At 35.2% G+C, this 22,541-nt stretch overlaps 5 protein-coding genes across 15 annotated transcripts; all 5 read left to right on the top strand.

The window, feature by feature from the left end:
- Positions 1–257: 257 nt before the first annotated feature.
- Positions 258–9,276, top strand: LOC107899114 (uncharacterized). The gene is made up of 16 exons (XM_016824725.2): positions 258–446; positions 858–1,198; positions 1,275–1,499; positions 2,065–3,255; positions 4,108–4,135; positions 4,543–4,886; positions 4,963–5,113; positions 5,664–6,001; positions 6,074–6,224; positions 6,639–6,979; positions 7,057–7,204; positions 7,298–7,632; positions 7,711–7,840; positions 8,011–8,336; positions 8,412–8,529; positions 8,657–9,276. Exons 2-16 carry the CDS (start codon positions 866–868, stop codon positions 9,127–9,129), a joined length of 4,632 nt encoding a protein of 1,543 aa, XP_016680214.2. The 5' UTR covers positions 258–446; positions 858–865; the 3' UTR covers positions 9,130–9,276.
- LOC107899116 (gamma conglutin 1-like) lies at positions 1,960–3,526 on the top strand. The gene has a single exon (XM_016824731.2). The coding sequence runs from the start codon at positions 2,434–2,436 to the stop codon at positions 3,352–3,354; it is 921 nt and encodes a 306-aa protein (XP_016680220.2). The 5' UTR covers positions 1,960–2,433; the 3' UTR covers positions 3,355–3,526.
- A 402-nt stretch (positions 9,277–9,678) lies between the features above and the next one.
- Positions 9,679–12,010, top strand: LOC107899117 (nuclear transcription factor Y subunit C-9). Of its 8 annotated transcripts, none has more exons than XM_016824733.2 (4): positions 9,679–9,824; positions 10,071–10,094; positions 10,644–11,573; positions 11,730–12,010. In XM_016824733.2, the coding sequence occupies exon 3, from the start codon at positions 10,764–10,766 to the stop codon at positions 11,547–11,549; it is 786 nt and encodes a 261-aa protein (XP_016680222.1). In that variant the 5' UTR covers positions 9,679–9,824; positions 10,071–10,094; positions 10,644–10,763; the 3' UTR covers positions 11,550–11,573; positions 11,730–12,010. The 8 variants fall into 8 exon arrangements, with proteins under 8 accessions (XP_016680222.1, XP_016680221.1, XP_040954781.1 ...); XM_041098847.1 differs by having other exon boundaries at positions 9,713–9,824; positions 10,758–11,573; XM_041098848.1 differs by having other exon boundaries at positions 9,733–9,824; positions 10,733–11,573.
- LOC107899118 (alpha-crystallin domain-containing protein 22.3) lies at positions 9,726–17,163 on the top strand. 3 transcript variants are annotated; one of them, XM_041098849.1, is made up of 4 exons: positions 9,726–9,824; positions 10,071–10,094; positions 16,114–16,481; positions 16,718–17,163. In XM_041098849.1, the coding sequence occupies exons 3-4, from the start codon at positions 16,154–16,156 to the stop codon at positions 16,948–16,950; spliced, it is 561 nt and encodes a 186-aa protein (XP_040954783.1). In that variant the 5' UTR covers positions 9,726–9,824; positions 10,071–10,094; positions 16,114–16,153; the 3' UTR covers positions 16,951–17,163. The 3 variants fall into 3 exon arrangements, with proteins under 3 accessions (XP_040954783.1, XP_016680228.1, XP_016680227.1); XM_016824739.2 differs by lacking the exons at positions 9,726–9,824; positions 10,071–10,094 and adding an exon at positions 12,692–12,954; XM_016824738.2 differs by lacking the exons at positions 9,726–9,824; positions 10,071–10,094 and adding an exon at positions 12,692–12,954 and having other exon boundaries at positions 16,111–16,481.
- Positions 17,164–18,081: 918 nt separating this feature from the next.
- On the top strand, positions 18,082–22,384 carry LOC107899112 (alpha-crystallin domain-containing protein 22.3). Of its 2 annotated transcripts, none has more exons than XM_016824723.2 (3): positions 18,082–18,379; positions 21,435–21,748; positions 22,014–22,384. In XM_016824723.2, the coding sequence occupies exons 1-3, from the start codon at positions 18,363–18,365 to the stop codon at positions 22,244–22,246; spliced, it is 564 nt and encodes a 187-aa protein (XP_016680212.1). In that variant the 5' UTR covers positions 18,082–18,362; the 3' UTR covers positions 22,247–22,384. The 2 variants fall into 2 exon arrangements, with proteins under 2 accessions (XP_016680212.1, XP_016680211.1); XM_016824722.2 differs by lacking the exon at positions 18,082–18,379 and adding an exon at positions 19,381–21,098.
- Positions 22,385–22,541: the final 157 nt, after the last annotated feature.

Genomic DNA, 22,541 nt, shown 5'->3' with positions numbered 1-22,541 from the left:
AAAATTGTATAAGTCAAAATATTTTAACACATTTATAACATAATAAAATATGATATTCAAAATCTTAAGTTTCTAAACTATTGTGATTGAGTCTTAATTCGATTGGCATGTGAATTTAAATATGTTGAAACACATCTGATTAAATAGTTTCTTTATAAATAAAGTGTTGGATCCTTGAGTCCAATCTTCAGGTTTTTGGGCTGAAAGGGTCCAATTGAAGTGCTTTTTGAGCCCACTTCTGAGAACTTTCTTGCCTGTTAACTACCCATTTTCTCAGCAACCAAACAGGCTGTAGTTTCTCCTTCAAGCTTCCAATCAAAAGCACCCATTCTTTCATGATCTTTTTGGTTGGAATCTAAAGCACCCGCAAAACACACTCCTGATCAAATTTCCCGGAAATTGAAATAAAATTTTCGTACGCGAAATCTCTGACAAAAAACCCAAAGGTACCAAGGTTCAATTTTTTTTTTTTGCTTATTTTTTACTAATAGTTTCGCTTATTTTTTCGTATCACTAGTGGGATAATGCTGGAAAAGACAAAAAAAAAGTTATAAATTTTTCAATTTTAGATGTTAGAGCTAATTTAAAGTTATCTCAACTTAATTTAGATAGAATATGTCTGCTTGAAGCTCTTAGGTAGTAGAAACCTTAAACTAAACAATCATTAATGCCCTTTTTGCAGATATCTTTTTGAACAAAAAATTTACTAGCTTTTTTTTATCTTTTCAATTTTTATTTCATTTGAGCTTATATTAGCTTTGAATTTTATGGGCTTGTAAGTTGTCGCTTAAATTTCAACTTTTTAAGGTACTGTAATTCTAAATTAAGAAATTAATGAAGCTTTTTTGTATTAGTAGGGGGGAGAATGGGGAGCAATGCACCTAGTAGCAGTGATAGAACAAGAACAAATTGGACGCCGACAATGGAACGGTTTTTCATTGATCTTATGTTAGATCAAATGCATAGGGGTAATAGATTAGGCCATACATTTAATAAACAAGCTTGGACTGATATGTTATCTATTTTCAATGCGAAATTTGGGTGTAAATACGATAGGGACACTTTGAAAAGTCATTCTACCAATTTGTGGAAGCAGTATAATGATGTGAAGAATCTTCTCGAACAAAACGGGTTTAGTTGGGATGATACAAGGAAATTGGTAGTTGCCCCTCCACATGTATGGAATGCATATATCAAGGTGGGGATGATGTTCTTGTTTATGTCGAGGTTTTTGCATTTTTATATGCTCTTATTTTATTATAATGGATTTGCAGGGTCAACCGGATGCACAGGTATACAGGAATAGAACTTTGACGAATTTCAGTGACTTGTGCTTGATATATGCGTATACACAAGCTGATGGAAGATACAGTAGATCTAGTCATGATATTGATTTTGATGATGATGCGCTAGGGGTGAATTTCGGTGTGTTCTTGTTACTAGTAAGGTTATGTATTTCCATTGGCATTGTTACGCTGAGTCCGTTCTGGGGTTCTTTATGATTATCTAAAACTCTTAGCTTTTTAGAATGATGGACAAGTTTGCAGCTAGTACAAGTCAATAAATGCTATTGTAATAATGTTTCACATGACTTGATTGAGAAATCCCAGAAATCCCAGTAGGGTTCCCTTACGTACAAACTTCTATCTACCATAAGGTCATATTTGTCCATATGTTAGAAATTAACATGCTTGAGAAATTAAAGATGAAATTTATCAAATTCCAGTTCAGTCTAAGCCAAGCCAAACCCATGAAGTCCTTGTATGTGTTGATGGCACGGCTGTAGAAGCTCTAAGCCATTGCCAAGTGCCTTCCACACTTTCCAATTCAATTTTGTTCCTTTGCTTTGGGGTCCATCTTTTAGCCTGAATTTTCCTAACTTTAGCCTGCCTAACTTTCATCTTCTGCTTGCCAAATGCATATAATGCCTAAAACTTTCACATGAACAATGCTTGGATCACCCAAAAATATGACTAGATTTTAAGAACTCAATTTGCCTATAAGTAACTCCATTTTCCCCCTTTATTTCCTCACCGCTTACCCTCTTCTTGCATCACTGTGCAGGCATTGAGCTTTCATGGCTTCTTCTTTCCTTCTTTCCTTCTCATTTTCCTTTCCGTTTCTTCTTTCATCCTTTTATCTGAATCTCAAAAGACTTCGAAACCGAACAGGTTCGTTTTGCAGCTGCAAAAAGATCCGAAAACTAAACTTTATGTGACTAACATATACAAGAGAACTCCTTCACAGAAAGTCCCATTTGTTGTGGACTTGAATGGAAGGTTACTATGGGTTACTTGTGAGAAAAGTTACCGTTCGTCCACCTACCATGCCCCTAGGTGCCGCTCGACTCAATGCTCTAGAGCTGACAGTCACTATTGCCACATATGCTCCACCAGGGACGGACCAGGGTGCCATAACAACACATGTGGGGTCATGTCAATGAACCCTGTGACAGGCCTTACCGCCATGAGTGAGCTTGCACAAGATGTGCTATCAATTCAATCCACTCAAGGGTCTAACCCTGGTCCAATGGTTAGGGTCCCTCAGTTCTTGTTCACTTGTGCACCTTCCCTTTTACTGCAAAGAGGGTTACCAAGTACTGTTCAAGGGGTGGCTGGATTGGGACATTCCCCCATTTCTCTACCAACTCAACTGGCCTCACACTTTGGGTCTGCTGGTTTTGCCCCAACGTTTGCCCTTTGTTTAGCCCCTAAAGGTGTCATGTTCTTTGGGGACAGCCCTTATTATATGCTGCCTAATGTTGATATAACACGACCATTAAGCTACACTCCACTTATCATCAGTCCCCAAGGAGAGTACTACATGGAAGTTAAATCAATCAAGATAAACGACAAGGATGTCCCGATAGACACAGCGCTGTTATCGATCAATAAACAAGGCGTCGGAGGCACGAAGCTCAGCACAATCAACCCTTACACCATTCTACACCACTCAATCTTTAAAGCTGTCACACAAATTTTCTCCAAGGAGCTCTCTGCTATTCCCCAAGTAAAACCAGTTGCGCCATTCGGTGCCTGTTTCAACTCGAAAAGATTCAAAAACAGCAGGGTTGGACCAGGGGTTCCTAACATCGACCTTGTGCTCCATGACAAGCATGTTATGTGGAGGATTTATGGAGCAAACTCCCTTGTTGAAGCTGCACCAGGAGTGTCTTGCTTAGCTTTTGTGGATGGAGGAATGAAGAACAATGGAGCTTCGATTATTATTGGGGCTTACCAAATGGAGAATAATCTGGTACAGTTTGATATGGCAAGATCAAGGCTTGGTTTCAGTTCTTCCCTGTTGTTCTACAAGACTTCTTGCAATAATTTCAACTTCACTGCTATTCCATAAAAACAAAAGTGCAAGCTTCCCAAGGGTCACTTTTGCTTGGTTTAAGTTTCCACTACCCCAATGTGATAAACGGAATAATTAGAGCTATACATACACATATGTGTATGTATTGATCTATGTATGTAAATGTGTATTGCAATAAAGGCCATCTCTCTGTGTTTTGGCCCTTTCACTTTTTTTTGGAAATGTAATCAAAATGATTAATTCTGAAAAAGAATTGCTCTCCGTATTTCTAAACTTTCTTATCATATAAAAATCACACAACATAAGATCTGAAATTACAAATAATCTAAAAATTATATAATAGAAATTATTAAATTATCAAAAATTGTATAAGTCAAAATATTTTAACACATTTATAACATAATAAAATATACAAACATATGGATATTCAAAATATTAAGTTTCTAAACTATTGTGATTGAGTCTTAATTCGATTGGCATGTGAATTCAAATACGTCGAAACGCATCTGATTAAATAGTTTCTTTATAAATAAAGTGTTGGATCCTTGGGTCCAATCTTCAGGTTTTTGGGCTGAAAGGGTCCAATTGAAGTGCTTTTTGAGCCCACTTCTGAGAACTTTCTTGCCTGTTAACTACCCATTTTCTCAGCAACCAAACAGGCTGTAGTTTCTCCTTCAAGCTTTCAATCAAAAGCACCCATTCTTTCATGATCTTTTTGGTTGGAATCTAAAGCACCCGCAAAACACACTTCTGATCAAATTTCCCGGAAATTGAAATAAAATTTTCGTACGCGAAATCTCTGACAAAAAACCCAAAGGTACCAAGGTTCAATTTTTTTTTTTGCTTATTTTTTACTAATAGTTTCGCTTATTTTTTCGTATCACTAGTGGGATAATGCTGGAAAAGACAAAAAAAAAGTTATAAAGTTTTCAATTTTAGATGTTAGAGCTAATTTAATGTTATCTCAACTTAATTTAGATAGAATATGTCTGCTTGAAGCTCTTAGGTAGTAGAAACCTTAAACTAAACAATTATTAATGCCCTTTTTGCAGATATCTTTTTGAACAAATAATTTACTAGCTTTTTCTTATCTTTTCAATTTTTATTTCATTTGAGCTTATATTAGCTTTGAATTTTATGGGCTTGTAAGTTGTCGCTTAAATTTCAACTTTTTAAGGTACTGTAATTCTAAATTAAGAAATTAATGAAGCTTTTTTGTATTAGTAGGGGGGAGAATGGGGAGCAATGCACCTAGTAGCAGTGATAGAACAAGAACAAATTGGACGCCGACAATGGAACGGTTTTTCATTGATCTTATGTTAGATCAAATGCATAGGGGTAATAGATTAGGCCATACATTTAATAAACAAGCTTGGACTGATATGTTATCTATTTTCAATGCGAAATTTGGGTGTAAATACGATAGGGACACTTTGAAAAGTCATTATACCAATTTGTGGAAGCAGTATAATGATGTGAAGAATCTTCTCGAACAAAACGGGTTTAGTTGGGATGATACAAGGAAATTGGTAGTTGCCCCTCCACATGTATGGAATGCATATATCAAGGTGGGGATGATGTTCTTGTTTATGTCGAGGTTTTTGCATTTTTATATGCTCTTATTTTATTATAATGGATTTGCAGGGTCAGCCGGATGCACAGGTATACAGGAATAGAACTTTGACGAATTTCAGTGACTTGCGCTTGATATATGCGTATACACAAGCTGATGGAAGATACAGTAGATCTAGTCATGATATTGATTTTGATGATGATGCGCTAGGGGTGAATTTCGGTGTGTTCTTGTTACTAATAAGGTTATGTATTTCCATTGGCATTGTTACGCTGAGTCCGTTCTGGGGTTCTTTATGATTATCTAAAACTCTTAGCTTTTTAGAATGATGGACAAGTTTGCAGCTAGTACAAGTCAATAAATGCTATTGTAATAATGTTTCACATGACTTGATTGAGAAATCCCAGTAACATTTTCAGTGATTTAGTATCATATCTGCTTTATGGAGAGTGTCTGTGCACTAAATGGAAACCTATGAAGACCTTTGTTGAATCTTAGTTACAGCATCTTAGCATACAAATATATGTGTTCTTTCTCGCATATATTTTTCACAAACTAAGCCATGCATACCTTGTTACTTCATTGTTAATTCAAACTCCCAAAATACCAAGAGAAAAATGAAAATTTGATGATGGTTTTTTATTTTATTTGCAAGTCTCATAAAGGACATGAAATGGATTATTATTGCATTTAAATGTACTCACTATTTGGTGGGACCTTTTTTTAGAACAAAATGGAACAAACTTTTCACTAATTGCCAGCTTAATTCTAGGTGTTGGAAGTTCCGTTCCTGCAGTAAGTGACGAGAACCCGAATATAGAATGGACGCCAGCCATGGATCAATACTTCATTGAGATTATGCTGGAAAATCTTAGAAAGGGTAATAAAAGTAAGAGCACATTCAGCAAACAAGCATGGAATGATATGCTTGGTTCATTCAATGCCAAGTTTTGTTTTCAGTTCAGTAAAAGCTTTTTAAGGCGTAGATATAGGAAACTGTTGAAGCACTACAGTGATGTTCAGAGTCTACTTTTACAAAAAGGGTTTTCTTGGGATGATAAACAAAAAATGATAGTTGCTGATGATCTTGTTTGGGATAACTATATCAAGGTATATATCTATCTCCATTCGACATGGAAATTGACTATATGGAATTTTATAATTTCCTTTGTTATGTTTTAGGCACATCCAGATGCCCATACCTTCAGAAACAAGAAGATGCTGAACTACCGAGATTTGAGGTTGATTTATAAAAATGCAAGCAACAGTGTAGTTTCAAGTCATATGCGCCAAGGAAGATATACTGGGCCTAAAACATTACCAGTGTGGACTGGTAAGTTTCGTTTCTGTGTAAGAAGGCTTGAAATTTCTCTGTTCAGAAGGGTATGTTAGGGGGTTGGATCATGGCATCCAATGTTTGGCTAAGTTGGTAACACTGAAACTTGACAATAAATGTGGATAAGCTATGGTAATTGTTATCTTGGCCTTTTTAGTGCTTGATGTATTTTCCTGGTTTGAATATGGATCTCCGCCTTGGTTTTTTCCTTTTTCTTTCTTTGGCAGAGAGCTATAGGAATATTTGCATGATTATATTATTGTTAATAATTATCTCTTGTAAGGTCATAACTAGGGGTATAACTTGTGTCTTTATGAAAGATGTTATTAAATTGCTGTCTATGGTGATAAATAATTTTCTATTTCTGTCATACTTCGGTACATGTCTATGATGGCTTTACTGCTCTTTTAGGTGAAGAAAACAGAGGCCATCTCCATGATAGAGACGAGATGCTGGGTCCACACTGGACATCAGCAATGAATCGTCATCTTATTGACTTGTTGCTTAACCAAGCACTAGGAGGGAATAAAATTGGTCATGCGTTTGTACCTGAGGCATGGAATCAAATTGTTGCAATGTTCAATGTAAAGTTTGGATGTCACTATGATGAAGAGGCTTTGAAGTCCCAGGCCAGACACTTGAGGAGGCAATATAATAACATAAAGATACTACTTGAACAGAATGGGTTCTCATGGGATGACAAACGAGAAAAGGTCATTGCTGCGGATCATGTTTGGGATGCTTATATGAAGGTGAATTTCCATACATCTCTAATTTTCTGTCATCACTGTGTCATGCTGTTATTTTAGCTCAAATGTAATATATGCAGGAACATCCCAACACTCAATCATACAGACACAAAATGGTGCCTGACTATCACAAGCTGTGTGTTATATTTGGTCAAGAAAGTTCTAATGGAATGTGCAGTATGGCCCAAAGGGAGCATCCTGAAAATGGGGACCCGGATTTGATGATTGGTATGCATCTATTTTGAAAAGACATGCATATTATATTAAGATCCCCCCCCCCTGGCTGTAATGAGGGTATTTTCTCATGTAAATACATTGTAGGAGATGACTCTCAATTCCATGCTCGTAATGGTTATTCAAGGATAGACTGGACTCCTTCAATGGAACGACACCTTATTGACCTTTTGTTAAAGCAAGTGCATAGGGGTAATATGATGAGTGGTGCTTTGGATACTGAAGTATGGTTGGATATGTCTCTGTCATTTATGGAAAGTTTTGGATTACAACCTGATGAGGAATCTTTGAAGGATCATCATAAAAGTCTTGGCAAACAGTATCGTGATATGAGGATTCTCATTGATCAGAGAGTGTTTTCTTGGGACGAAACACGGCAGATGCTTACAGCCCGTGATGATGTTTGGGAGGCTTATACCAAGGTGCTTGCTTTGCTTGTTTGTTTGTTCTTAGATGTCAAGCCTTTTCTTTTCAAAGTAGCTAACATATGGTAAATGTAGGAATACCCAGACGTTGTCTCATACAGGCACAAACGTAAGCCAAATTATAATGATTTATGCTTGATCTATGGAAATTCAACTGATAGGAAGGACAGGCGATCAGGTCGAAATGCTCACTGCAATGGATATGGTCAGATTTTCTATTGCCAATATTATTTGCACTTGCATTAGCTCTATAACTGGTATTTTTCTTATCATCTAAAAGGCAGGACATTTACTATTTCTGGTGATCCATTAGTTCTAGCAACCTTGAGGAACATTAATTTTTCTTTCAACTTATACTGTCTTAAATTGTTCAAGGAACTATACTGAAAAATGGTTACCATGGGAGAACTGATTGGATACCGTCAATGGATCGATATTTCATTGATCTAATGCTAGAGCATGTTCGTCAAGGGAGTATGATTGATAAAAAATTTAGCAAGCTTGCCTGGGGTGATATGGTAGCAAAATTTAGTGCAGAAGTTGGGTATCAATATGACAAAGATGTCCTAAAAAGTCGTTTTATGAACTTGAGGAAACGATTCAATGATATGAAATATCTACTCGACCATGATGGATTTACTTGGGATGAGAAGCGACAGATGATAATTGCTGATGACCATCTCTGGGCCATTTATCTGAAGGTGCTGCCTGACCAAATTTTCTTCCGCACAAAATTTGCAATGTCGCTAATCTTAGCTTACATTTGTCTTCTGCAGGAACACCCTGATGCTCGATCATACCGGAACAGAACCCTCCCTAGCTATAATGATTTGTTCTTGATTTACGGAAATGCAAATATAAATGGGTGGAATTTGGAGGCTGAAAATTCTTCCAGTACATCTCTCTCCCTCTCTCTTTATATGTTTGTGACATGAATTGCCTATGCATGGACAATGAGACTTCATTCTTTTTAGGTATCACAAATATGCTAAAAGTAGCTTTTGACTTCATACGTTTGTAGGTGAAGAGGAGGATGAATCCCCTTTTAGTAGCAGTCCGACGAGGATTCATAAAACCGGTAGTGCGGGTGTAAAATCAGATATTGACAATGATGTTCTTGATACGGGGTTCAATGATATCTTTGGCGATCTACAATCTCTGGCCGCAGAGTTTGAAATACCTGACCAAAGGAAAAAGCGGAAAACTGATGCTTCATCAATGGCAGCATCAAGGAAAGCCGTGAGAACCAATCAAGGAAGATTACATCCTTCTGACAAAAGGCCGGTTAAGGTCAGAACTAGTTTTAACAACGAAGATCAATATTATAGCTCAATTGAAAGCATAGTAGATGCGCTTCAAGCCATACCAGGCATGGACGATGTGCTCTTCTTAGATGCTAGCAAGCTTCTCGAAGACGAGAAAAAGGCCCGGATGTTTGTGGCAATGGATGTCCATCAACGAAGGAAATGGTTATTAAGAAAGCTTCGACGATAGCAATTGTATATCAGCTTTTCTTAGCATGTAAAAATTGTTCACTTTCACTTCCATTTCAACTGTTAATGTCCTTGTGAATTATCCTTCCTTCTTTGATCCTCCATGTATGAACTATTAATGGAGTTCCCCAATTTTTGTTCTCAAACATATCTAGATGTGTCTGCCAAAGTTTTCACCGTTTAACCCAAAATAGAAAAAAATCGATTCAATCAATTTAATTAGTTTTTAGTTCGGTTCGATTATTCGCATTAATTTAATTTCTTATTTCAGATCGATTTATTTTCAATTTAATTAATCTGATATTAAATTGAACTGGAAATTGATGTCAAGTATACAATTATATCAAATTTTGCCGCGACTCATATTATATATTTTAAAATATTTATACATACGTATCATAATTAAATTGTATTTTATATAGGTGTAAATCTAATATTTCGGATCCAACGGATCCAAACAACTGAAACATGATATCCGGAAGGTAATTTCATTGAAAAGGGTAATTTCGTCAGAAAACCAAAAATGGAAAGGAAAACGCAGAAAGAAGAGGAAGACCAGACCGTATAAAAAGTAGCTTCTCAGTTCTACCATCACATGTCAAAACCCAACAGAAAAAAAAGAAAACCGAACAGAAAAAATTAAAGGAAAAAAAAAACACTCTAAACAACTTCAGCTTTTGTTGTTTCCAATCTAAGGTTAGTTTGTACGAGAAAATCTTTTTTTTTTTCTTTTAAAAAATTAATTATTTGCTAAAAAGGACGACCTTTTTTTTTCCTCTTCAATGTTCATTCTCTCTTAACCCTAAAATTTACCAAATTTGGGTTTTTTTCCTCACCGTACAGAAAAAAATCTATAAAAGAACACTTTTATCCATATTTGCCCTTTTGATCTTGGAAGCTTCTTTTCTGTTTTGACACTTTTTCCCTTCTTTTCTATCTCAGGCTCTTCTCAATCTTCCAATCAAGGTACAAATTTTTTCCCTTAATGGTAATAAGCTTTTCGTATACGTTCTTTTATACGTATAATATACCAAGTATATACTTTATCTAGTTTGGTTTAGGAGATCTTTACTTGAATCATCTTCTCTTATAATAATTTTTTTTCTTTGATGTTGAATTGCTGCAGAAAATAGACATATATGATCTTTATTGTGCTTGTTTTTCTTTTTCAAATTTTTATGGAGAACTTTATGAGGTAAATCAGGATGGAATTCATGTTTTTGGAGCCAAAACGACACATGTTTTGTTTTTATTAGGACTTGGGCTTGAGTGTTGGATATGAGTGTCTGAAAAAATATATATTTATGTATAGGGAGGGTATCAAACTCATGTACGGATATGTGTCGGACTGTGTGTCACTTTTAGAAAACTAGTAAGTTGGAATAACATGTATTGGATTTGATGTTATGTTGATAAATAGTGAGTTGGAGTAACATGTATAGGATCTGAAGGAATGTGATTTTCTAACCTATGTTGGTTTGCTTTTCTTTTTTTTTGGCTTTCCTTTCACCGGAGATTGTCGTGCTTACGAGGCTTATTCGGATTTCAATGTTTAGATGCAATGAAAATGTAATGCGTAGTTAAAATTTGTTTGTTCGAGGCAGAGGTATTAAGTTTTGGTTGAAGCAGATTAGAATGGATCAGCAAGGACATGGACAGCCCCCTGCCATGGGGATGATGGGTAGCGGAGGTCAAGTTCCTTACGGTACTAATCCGTATCAAAATCAAGTGACTGGGACAGCCCCAAATCCGGGTTCGGTCGTAACATCGGTTGGAGGTATTCAGTCCACAGGTCAGCCGACAGGAGCTCAACTTGCACAGCACCAACTTGCTTATCAGCAAATCCACCATCAGCAACAACAACAACTCCAGCAACAACTCCAGGCATTTTGGGCAAATCAGTATCAAGAAATCGAGAAAGTTACGGATTTCAAGAACCATAACCTTCCGTTGGCGAGGATCAAGAAGATCATGAAAGCTGATGAAGATGTGAGGATGATATCTGCCGAGGCTCCAGTCATTTTTGCCCGGGCGTGCGAAATGTTCATCTTAGAATTGACCTTGCGTTCGTGGAATCACACGGAAGAGAATAAAAGGAGGACACTTCAGAAAAACGATATTGCAGCAGCTATTACTAGGACTGACATATTCGACTTCTTAGTTGACATAGTTCCGAGGGAGGATTTGAAAGATGAAGTTCTCGCATCGATTCCACGAGGAACAATGCCTGTTGGAGGACCTGCTGATGCGCTGTCTTATTACATGCCTGCACAGCATGCACCTCAGGTCGGGACTCCGGGAATGATAATGGGGAAGCCGGTGGTGGACCCTGCTATCTATGCCCAGCAGTCTCACCCGTACATGGCGCAACAGATGTGGCCACCAGGTCCCGAGCAACAGCAGTCATCCTCTGATCATTAGCAACTCTAGCATAGAATTTAGAAGGTAAGTCGATACTTGTAATGTGAATCGAGAACCGGAACCTTAGAAAGTAGAACCATAAACTGATATGGAATGAAGAAGTAGAATGGTACAATTGCTCTAGTTGCGGCTTTCGTTTCTTGTAGTCTTATCTTCGCTTACTTTCTGAATTGGTTACAGAATAGTTCCTTGAGACATCTAGGGAATGTTCAACGGAACAGAATAAGGACGGCTTCTCCGGGTCAAAGGCCTTGATCAAGGTTATAAGCTGAAGATCAGACCTTTTTTTTTTCTGTAAATACTATGCTTGAAGAATGACTGATCATGATTGAACAATTTACATTTCCTTTCTATGTACCCTTTCTTTTTTCGATCTCGTTTCTAGTGGAATGTTACTTAGAGATGTGAAAGAAGGAATATCTCTATCTATCTACATATATAATTATAAATTTTATTATTAAGCAGTATCTCCATCTATGGCCAGTATCTAATAGCCATATCTGTTCCTGTTAACGTTGTTCTTGCCAAGGATTAGATTTGGACATTAGAGGGTGAATTTCTTACAACCTATGGAGCATGTTCTTCTGGTTACTTCAAACAGTTTCCGAGCATATCTGGTCCAATAACCCATTAGTTAATCATATATTCCAAGTTGATCTGATCCACTAATCGAAGAAACATGTAGACATGCAAATATATCCGTTAACCCAATCTGTCATGTTGGATAGAAGTTGAGCAGTAAAGGGTTACTTTTGAAACTGGAGCCATGGAAGTTGCAGGTATATAATTTCACAGGAAGACATTAAAAGAACAAAACACCCTGTAGTTTTATTAGCCACTGAGAAGGGATATCAGGTCAAACCAGTGGCAGTAATGGAGTTCCTTTCTAACTTTGATGGCTTCTTTACCTTCAAAAAAAAAAAAATCCTTTTAATGGCCTCTTTGGGAATTTGAAACATATTTGGGAATCTAATTTGTCAAAATAATTCCAAATCTATTTAAATGTAAAAAAAAATCGAAACTAAATTTATTCATTAAAAAATGTAGACGATTACTATTTAATAGTTAAATACTTGTAATAAACTAATAATTTTATCCTAATCTTATTTATAAATTCTAATAATCCGTTAATAAAATAATCAATATAAAATAACCCCCTTCCCCAGCGAAAAGTAAGAAAATAAGGAAAAAAAGAGAACACAAACCAAGGCAAAACGCACGGTGCACTTACTGCAGCCAATAATTTCCAACGTAGTCCTCTCTGTCTTTCTCCATTTTGGCAAAACCCATTGGCCTAAAAAAGAAAAAGCAGATTCCTTGAAACTGATAAAACAATGTTACAAACTCACTGAAAGCTTTCAGTTTTGCTTATCTCAGTTGACTCTTCAATGGCTTCTCCAATGAGGTAAACATACCCAGATGGTCATGCATCTGTTTTATACGTTCTTTACTCACTGTGTATCCTTATTAGCTTTGAATTCCCATTTTTCAAGTTGTATTTTATAGTTTATGCCATCTTCTTTCTGGGTTTTGGATATATTTGTGTATTGTTCATGGTCAAGATGATATCTATGATGGATTGTTTATGTGCTTCTTCTTAGATCTAATCTGTTTTGGTTGTTAAATTTTTCGGTAAAGATATAAATTTCATGTTTAAGTTGTTTTGTGCTTCTATATAATTATGTTATTTAGTTGCAGAAAGCAAGGGATTTTGCCTTAGGATTGCCAAAAAATGAAAATGTAATGATAAGAAAAATAGATGTAAAAGGTGCTTGGAAGTTGAATTAGGATTTTTTCTGGCTATTTTCATCTTTGGCTGCTTTCTGGGGATTTGGGTTTCATTGCCAAGAGACCCTCTATTTTAGGGTTTTTCTAGGGTTTACAGGCTAAATTTTCCCTATTTTGGAAATTTGATAACTTCTATTTTAGAGCTTTTCTTTTTTTTGTAAATGGATATTCTATTGTTCAATAAAGTTGAGGATAATGTTCAATGTTATTCGGACTTAAAGATACATACATGTTCATCACAGATATATTCAATTTTTTAAGGTTTTTCGTGTATTTGGAGGGTTACATCCCCATACCTTTGTTTGGATATGCATTGCACACTGATACTCCAAGAACATTGAAGAGTCGGAGCAACATAAGCGGATATTTACTTGTCCCTGTCAAATGGGAACCAGCCACTTTCTCCTCGATTCTCGAAAAAATGGCGCTTCCTTTCCAGCGCTCACCCAGCCACGAAGTTAGTATTTGGATTACCTAGAACTGAAAATTCCCAGACAGGAAACAACTTGAAAAACCTAGTATGGTTGCACCTATATACCCACCCAACTTTTAATTTGAAAGATACAAACTGTATGGGTGATCAAATGAATGCTACATATGCATTTAGATTGTTTTTGTTAAGGCATATGATAGAGCTTTGAATTACTTAAAGAGTTAATTGAAGATCTATAACCAATAAACAGTACTAAACTTTTGAATCACAGTTATCATCAATCAACTCTGTATAATCATGTGGTAGATTTGGTTTATTGAATAAAACCTCAAAGTAAATGAAAAAATTTACATAGAAGGATTTGCCTAAAAAGTATATTTATCTTTATAAGCATAAGCAATGAATGGAAAATCAAAAGAAGGGCATGTAGTCATAAAAGTATATCCAAAACTGAGGGAAAAGAACTAATATTCCTGCAGGACATGAACTAGGATACAGATAGGGGCAAAGGGAGGGGGCAGGCCAAGGCCTTGGCCTTCCTTTCCCTCGAGATTGCTTTTAGTGTGTGTGTTTTTATTAATGATTCTTAGTGTTTTTACATTTGAAAAGTAGTAAAATTTCATTTTGGCAATTCCTAAAAAAAGAAGAAAATTATAATTTGATTCTTTTTATTCCGGCCCCTATCAGAAATTCTCGGCTTCACCTATCCAACTCTAATACAATTATGTTCTTATAAGCAACTGTTTCTGTTAAGCCAATGGATCAAGTGTATTCATAAAGTGTCTGAAATTTTATTTCAGTTAAATGAAGAGACTTCTAGTAATATAGTTTATGTGAGGACCAGAATGTAGGTTGAAGGACTTCCTCAATCAGAAGTTTTACTTTTTAAAATAAAATTTGTTATTACAAATCACTACTAAAACAGAAGGATTCCCGTAAAAATGATATTTATCTTAAATTTATTCTAGGTTTTCTTTGTCTGGGCTTGCCTCTATCACTCAAATAGATAGACACATGTGTGAAGATGTATGTACATGGATTACAATGCATAAGTGCATCTATGGTTTAATTATCTTTGAGTTACCATTATAAATTGTTATATCTAACTCCAATACAGTCTAACCTTAATCACTCTTCACCATGTTGCCTAAAGAAAACTTCATATACTAGTGCTTACTAATCTTTCCTTCACCATTTTCCCAGCTGACTTCAAATGCATAATAGAGAGTTTCTTAGAATGCTGGGTTATTGCTTGTGTTAACCTTTTGAAGAGTTCCTTGTATATTATAAATCACGCCCATTCTATGCACGTGTTGTTTATTTGAGGAGTTCCTTGAAAATTGTAAATTACGCGCATGCTATGCGCGTGTTTTCCATTTGCAAATGCCTAAGATGGTTTCATATGTCTCATTGCATGCATGTGTAATGTTACACTCGTTAATATATGTGTCTTGATCTAAAACTTACAAATTCAAGTAACTTCTTTCATTGTTTCATGTGTGTATTACACGCGCATAACGCATATCTTCTTTGTTTTGGTAAGAGCAACTCATCAGCTTTATTACTTGGAAGTTTATTTATGCTATTAAATAGGGAATCTGTTTGGAAACATAGAAATTTGCTGTAAAAGGTAAAAATATCCAAGGTAGTGAAGGACTTATTAATATTTTTAAGGGGAACAAACAAGGAGTGCATTGGGAAAGTAGTCTTGCATTAAGGCAGTGACATTATATTAACCATGGATGTAAGTTTCAGCCACAACCTACATTAAGTTTAAGCAGCATCTTTAAGGAAATCATACTTTCCTAACAATGAGTTCTCGGTGTGTGACTATTGAGGCAGATGTAAATGCTTTGTCTGAAAAATTCAGATCCCTTAATCTCAATAGTGGGGTTCTAAGGTTTGAGCAAAACTACTTCAAACGTGATGGTTCTTTATTTTGGTATGTTATGGTTGATTTAATGCTTGTTTCCTTCATGTGTTTAGTTTGGGATTTGTGTCATATTTAGAAAAATCTTACTTTTGCAGTATCTAACCCTGTATTTGGCTTCAATCTTTGGTTTCTTAATGTTGTTTGAGAAATAACTGATGTCTGTGGTATGTGTTTCTCCATGTTCTGTTTCCATAAGACTCTTTACATGTTCTTTGAATGGATTTATTATTTACAAGACAAATTTTATTGCTGATTTCTTTAAAAAGAACTTTGATAATATATGGTAGAAATGGTTGGGCCGGAGGGAGAAGATTAAGTGGTAGATTTGCTTGTGAGAGTTAGTTTTTGTATTCCAGGGCTCAGCTCTGGTGTTAATGTGCAGATGTGACAGTCTACATGTCTTTTAGCAGGTCTGAAAGGACAAAAGGTGAAAATTATGAACCTAATCGCATGAATCCTCAGCAGCCGGTTCTCGATGTGGCGCCTCTCAATTGTGTGCCATACATGGGTCCAACTAATGCAGATGATATGTTTTCTTCACCAACCAAAGAGAATACCGAGGCTGTGGAAGCAATCGGTCCAGCTATGATATTTCTGCCTTCACAATCAACCAGGGAAGAGTTGGATAATATCATGGCCGCTACCAAAAATGGAGTTGCACTCACTGGTGCTGCAGCCACTGGATCAGTTGGACCTGTTATCGGAAAAGTGGACATTGGTGAATTGGAGGATTCATACTATTTCCGTGTCGCCCTTCCTGGGGTCTCAATGGATAAAAGTAAGTTCCTTTGAATGTTTAAGATGATCACTCCCCTCATGATTGCTTAACTCACTTGAAATATGACCAAGAACGTTCATTTTCTTCATTTGATCAGAAAGACGTCATCTCTTTGATTAAGAGAGGGTCGAATTCTCTGTTAGAAAAGCTTTGAATCATCATATTCATCTTTCTGTCTATTCCGTTATTCTATTTTGCTGGGATGAAGGTTGAGATATCCGAGTTTATGAGTGCAGGAGACTTCAATTGTGACATAGAACCTGATGGAAAAGTCGTAATAAAGGGGATGTCAACTACTGGCGAGAAGATAGTGTGCAAGAACTTTCAAATCTTCCATATGCTGACACAAAATCTTTGCCCACCGGGACTGTTCACTGCCTCGTTTCAGCTCCCTGGTCCAGTGAATAACGAAGACGCTAAGAGTTATTTGGCTAACGGAATGCTTGAAGCGGTTGTGAAGAGGATGTAATTCTGAAGTGTTAGAAAGCTAGTGACTGCCGCTTTACTTACTTTACATTTCTTTCCCATGCATCCAACTCAGTAGTTATATGTTATAGGCTTTAAGCATCTCTAAAACCGCTGTTGTTTAAACTTTAATCTCTTCCTTTAGAACCAAACTGGTGTTCCTTCTCTATGTTTTTTCCTTTAAAAATAATAATTAAATTATGGTATCAATCATTCATTTGAGAGCTTATTAGATAGTATATAGTATATATATATTAAAGGGTAAACTATCAAAATAGTCACTTTTGTTTGTTACAGGTTACATTTTAGTCACTTATGTTATCATTTTGTAACATTTTAATCACTGAGCGTTAATTTCTATTAATAATGTAACGGTAAGCTGACGTATGCACGTTTAATCATCTTTTCAAATAAAAATTTTATGTTAAATTTTAGCTCCAAACGAAAAAATATGAGCATCAATTGTATAATTTAACTTAAAATTTTTGTTTGAAATAATAATTTAATGTGACACATTAGCTTATCGTTATATCATTAACGATAATTAACGGCTCAGATGTAAGTGTCAAACATAAGTAAGATAAACAAAAATGATTATTTTGATATTTACTTTATATTAAATATAAATGAATTATAAAATGGGTTGGGCTGGTCCCAAAAAATTATAGCCTAACCTGAATAAAAGACAAACCTAAAAATTTATCTAAGTTTATATTTGGCTTAATTCATGATTTGATCCTTGAATTTTTTTTCACTTTATATCTAAATTTCTTTTTGTTTTAATTTGGCACTTAAAGTATCAATTTCTTTTATTTTTGATCCATTTGGTAACAGATGTTCAGGAAAACTGTTTGGCAACTTTAGTCAATGAAAAAAAGTCACCTAGCACGTATCACTCTTAAAACAAGCTAAGTGTTCTTTTTTAGTATTATATATATATATATTATTTTTTAGTATTATATATATTATATTGATTCAAATGTAAAAAATTATGTATAATATATAATTTTTTAAAAATAATTTTATATAAAATTTTAAAACATGTAATTATAAATTTTAAAAAGTTGAAATAATATATAAAAAACTGAAAAATGTCATAAAAATGAATGTGAAAATGTAATTTAAACAATACTAAATTTGGAATTTAACCTTTTTCTTCTTCTTTCCGCCCATATATCCCAGCACCTTGATCTGCAAATGGAAAAAAAAGAAAAAAAGAAAGCGAAATATTAACAGTTATCCTCCATTACAATTCGATATACTAATCTGGATGATTTGTTTAACGAAAACATACTTGCAATTGTGTGCTATATTCATTGATCCAACTAATCCGGACGATATGTTCTCTTCACCAACCGAACAGAATACTGAGGCTGTTGAAGCAATCAGTCCAGCTATGATATTTCCGACTCGTCAATGGTTTCTCCAATGAGGTAAAGATACCCAGATGGTCATATATCTGTTATTATATTCTAGTACATGTTATTTGTATATCTAATTTATGTCTCTACTCCACACTGGATTAAGCTGAAAGTTACAACGTTTTTTTTTCCCTTTTTTGAATTGTATTTATAGATTTTGCCATATTCTTTCTGGTTTTGGATTGGTCATGGTCAGGATTATGTATATGATGGATCGTTTGAGTTTATGTGCTTCATCTTAGATTGAATTTGTTTTGGTTATTAATCTTTTTGGGAAAAAAGTAAAGTTTCATGTTTAAGTTGCTTTATCCTTCTATTTAATTATGTTATTTCGTTGCAAAAAGCAAGGAATTTTACCTTAGGATTGCTTTACATACAATATTTCCTAATGATGTTCATAAAAAAATCTAATGATAATAAAAATAGATCTAAAAGAAGTGTTTGGGAGTTGAATTAAGATTTTGGCTATTTTCATCTTTGGCTGCTTTTTGGGGTTTGGATTTCATTGCCAAGAGACCCTTTATTTTAGGGTTTTTCTAGGGTTTATAGGCTAACTTTTTCCAATTTGGAATTTCGATAACTTCTATTTTAGAGCTTTTCTTTGGAAATGGATATTCTCCTGTTTAGAAAAGTTGAGGGTAATTTCAATGTTATGACTTGGGTGTAAGTGTTGAATATGAATATGTGTTCGGCACAGATATGTTCAATTCTTTTTGAAGGTTTTCCATGTATTTGGAGGGTCTGTACCTTGGTTTGGGTATTTATTGCACACAGGTACTTCAAGAAAAATGAAGAGTCGGAGCAGCATAAATGGTTCTTCACTTGTCCCTGTCAAATGGAAACCGGTCCTTTCTCCTTGATTCTCGGAAAGATGACACTTCCCTTCCAACACTCACTCAGCCATGAAGTCAGAATTTGCAACATCAAGAACTCCAAACAACAAAGACAACTTAAAAAACCAAGTATGTTAGTATGTTTGAATGCTATATATGCATTTGGATTGCGTCTGTTAAAGCATATGACAGAGCTTTGGATTCCTTAAAGAGTTAATTGAAGATCTATAACCAATAAAGTAGGCAATACTACACTTTTGAATCACAGTTATAATCAATAAACTTTGTATAATTATGTGGTAGATTTGATTTATTGAATAAAACCTCAAAGTAAATGAAAAATGAAAAGATTGCATAGAAGAATTTGCCCAGAAGTATATTTATCTCTATAAAGCATAAGCAATGTAGGGAAAATCAAAAGAAGGGCATGTAGTCCTAAAAGTATATCCAAAACTAAGGGAAAAAAACCTAATATTGCTGCATGACATGAACTAGGATAAATACAGGAGTGAAGGGAGTGAGAGGGGCGGGGCAGGGCCTCGACCTCCTTTCCCCTTGAGATTGCTTTTATTGTTTTTTTATTTTCATAATTCTTTGCCCTCTATATGAAATTCTTGGCTTCACCTATCCAAATCTAATACAAGTATGTAGAACTTCTTGTAAGCAACTCTATCCATTACGCTAACATGGATCTAATGCATCCATGAAGTGTCTGAATTTTTTTTTAGTTAAAATGAAGAGACTTCGTGTAATATAGTTTGTGAGATCTGAAAGGTAGGTTGAAGGACTTTCTAAATAAGAAGTTTTACTTTTTAAAATAAAATTTGATATTGCAAATCATTACTTAATCTGAAGGATTCCTGCAAAATAATATTTCTCTTAAATTTATACAAGGTTTTTGTCCGGGTTTGCCTCTCTCTCTGAAATAGGTAGAGACACCTGTGAAGTAAGATGTATGTACATGGATTACAATGCATAAGTGCATCTATGGTTTAATTTATCTTTGAATTAACATCAATAAATTGATATATCTAAGTCCGATACAATCTAACCTTAATCACTCTTCACCATGTTGTCTAAAGAAAACTTCATATGCTAGTGCTTTGTGTATTACTTATCTTTCCTTCACCATTCTCCCAACTAAACATCAAATGCATAATAGAGAGTGTCTTAGAATGATGGATGTGAATCATTGATTGTGTGGTTGAAGAGCTCTTTTATTTATGGTAGCATAAGTAGGCTTCTATTAGGAAAGCTATGCTATGCCTGTGTTAACTATTTGAAGAGTTCCTTGAAAATTATAAATTGCGTGCATGCCATGCACTTGTTGTCCATTTGAAGAGCCAATTTAAAATTAGGGAATCACATGCATGTTATGCACGTGTTTTCCATTTGCGAAAGCCAAATATGGCTGCACTTTGTTTGAATGTGTAATGTTACACGAGTTAGTAGATGCTTCCTGATCGAAAACTTACAAATTCAACTAACTTCATTCATTCTTTTATGTGTGCGTTACACGCGCGTAACGCACATATCTTCCTGGTTTTGATAAGAGCAACTAAACAGCTGTATTACTTGGAAGTTTATATATGCTATTAAATAGGGAATCTGAGAAATTTGCTGTAAAAGGAAAAAAATCCAAGGTAATGAAGGACTTATTAATATTTCTAAGGGGAATAATAAATGAGTGCATTTGGAAAGTGGTCTTGCTTTAAGGCAGTGACATTATATAAGCTGCGGTTGTAAGGTTCAGCCATAACCTACACTAAGTTTAAGAAGCATCCTTTAAGAAAACATACTTTCCTGCCAATGAGTTCTCAGGGTGTGAGCAGTGGTGAAGGAGGAAATGATTTTTTTGAAAACTTGACAACCCTTGATCTCAACAATGAGTTTCCAAGGTTTGAGAAAAACTACTTCAAATGTGTTTTTTTCTTTTGTTTCAGTTTGTTATGGGTGATTTGATGCATGTTTTCTTTATGTGTCTAGTTTGACATTTTTTCTTTAACCCTGTCTCTGGCTTCAATATTTGTTTTCAGTAGTGTTTGAGAAATTTGATTCTTGTGAGTGAGGATTTCCTGTATGTCTTAAATAACTGATATCTATGGTGTGTGTTTCTCCATGTTCTATTTCCATAAGATTCCCTATATCTTCTTTCAAATGGATTATTAAACAAGACAAGTTCTATTTCTAATTTCTTCAAAAATAAACATGGCGTCCTATATGTCTTCTGGCAGGTCTGAAAGGACAACAGGTGAAACTTATGTGCCTGATCCCATGGGTCCAACTAATCCAGGTGATATGCTTTCTTCACCAACCGAAGAGAATGCAGACGCCGTGGAAAAAAACAGTCCAGCTATGATATTTTTGCCTTCACAATCAACCAGGGAAGTGTTGAATGAAATGATAGATGCTACCAACAATGGAGTTGCACTAACTGGTGCTGCAGCCACTGGATCAATGGGACCACTTATTGGAAAAGTGGAAATTGGTGAATTGAAGGATTCATACTATTTCCGTGTTTCCCTTCCTGGGGTATCCATGGATAAAAGTAAGTTCCTTTAGTGTTTAAGATCAATCACACTCCTCATGATTGCTAAACCTCATCTCTTTGATTAAGAGAGGGAAGGGCTGTGGCAATGGTTCATGCCATTAAACCTCTATTCCAGGATTTGTGATTGAAGCTAATCTAGTTGTGATGTTCATTTAAATTGAATTCTCTGTTAGAAAAAGTTTGAATCATCATATTCATGTTTCTATCTACTTTGTTATCTCTATTTTGGTGGGATGAAAAATGAGAATCTTTACGAGTGCAGGAGAATTCAATTGTGTGATTAGAGCAGATGGTAAGGTTACAATACAGGGTATACTGACTACGGGGGAGCAGATAGTATCCAACAAATCTGGAGTCTTTCGTATGCTGACACAAAATCTAGGCCCACCGGGACCCTTCACCGTCTCATTCCGGCTACCTGGTCCGGTCAATAACCAAGAAGTGAAGAGTCATTTGGCTTGCGGATTTCTTGAAGCCATTGTGAAGAAGATGTAATTGGGAAATGTTAGAAAACCAGTGACTGCCCTTTATTTACTTTTCATTTCTTTCCCTTGCATCCAACTCAGTAGTAATATGTTATAGGCTTTTAAGCATTTCTAAAATCATAAAATGAACTTGGTGTTTAAACTTTAATCTTCTCCTTTTCCATGTTATTTCCCCCTTTTTTTTCACTCTCTTTGTTAAATAAACTGATATTTGATTTAGAGATCTGAACCAAAACAAATAACAATATTTGATTCAGGTTCAAATTTAAACAATAATACTAAAATTTAATATGGGTTATGCAATA

This window comes from Gossypium hirsutum, chromosome D08 (genome assembly GCF_007990345.1).
Source record: "Gossypium hirsutum isolate 1008001.06 chromosome D08, Gossypium_hirsutum_v2.1, whole genome shotgun sequence".
NCBI lineage: Eukaryota > Viridiplantae > Streptophyta > Magnoliopsida > Malvales > Malvaceae > Gossypium > Gossypium hirsutum.
Note: the sequence above shows the minus strand (reverse complement) of the source record. Positions and strands in the feature narration are given on the sequence as shown.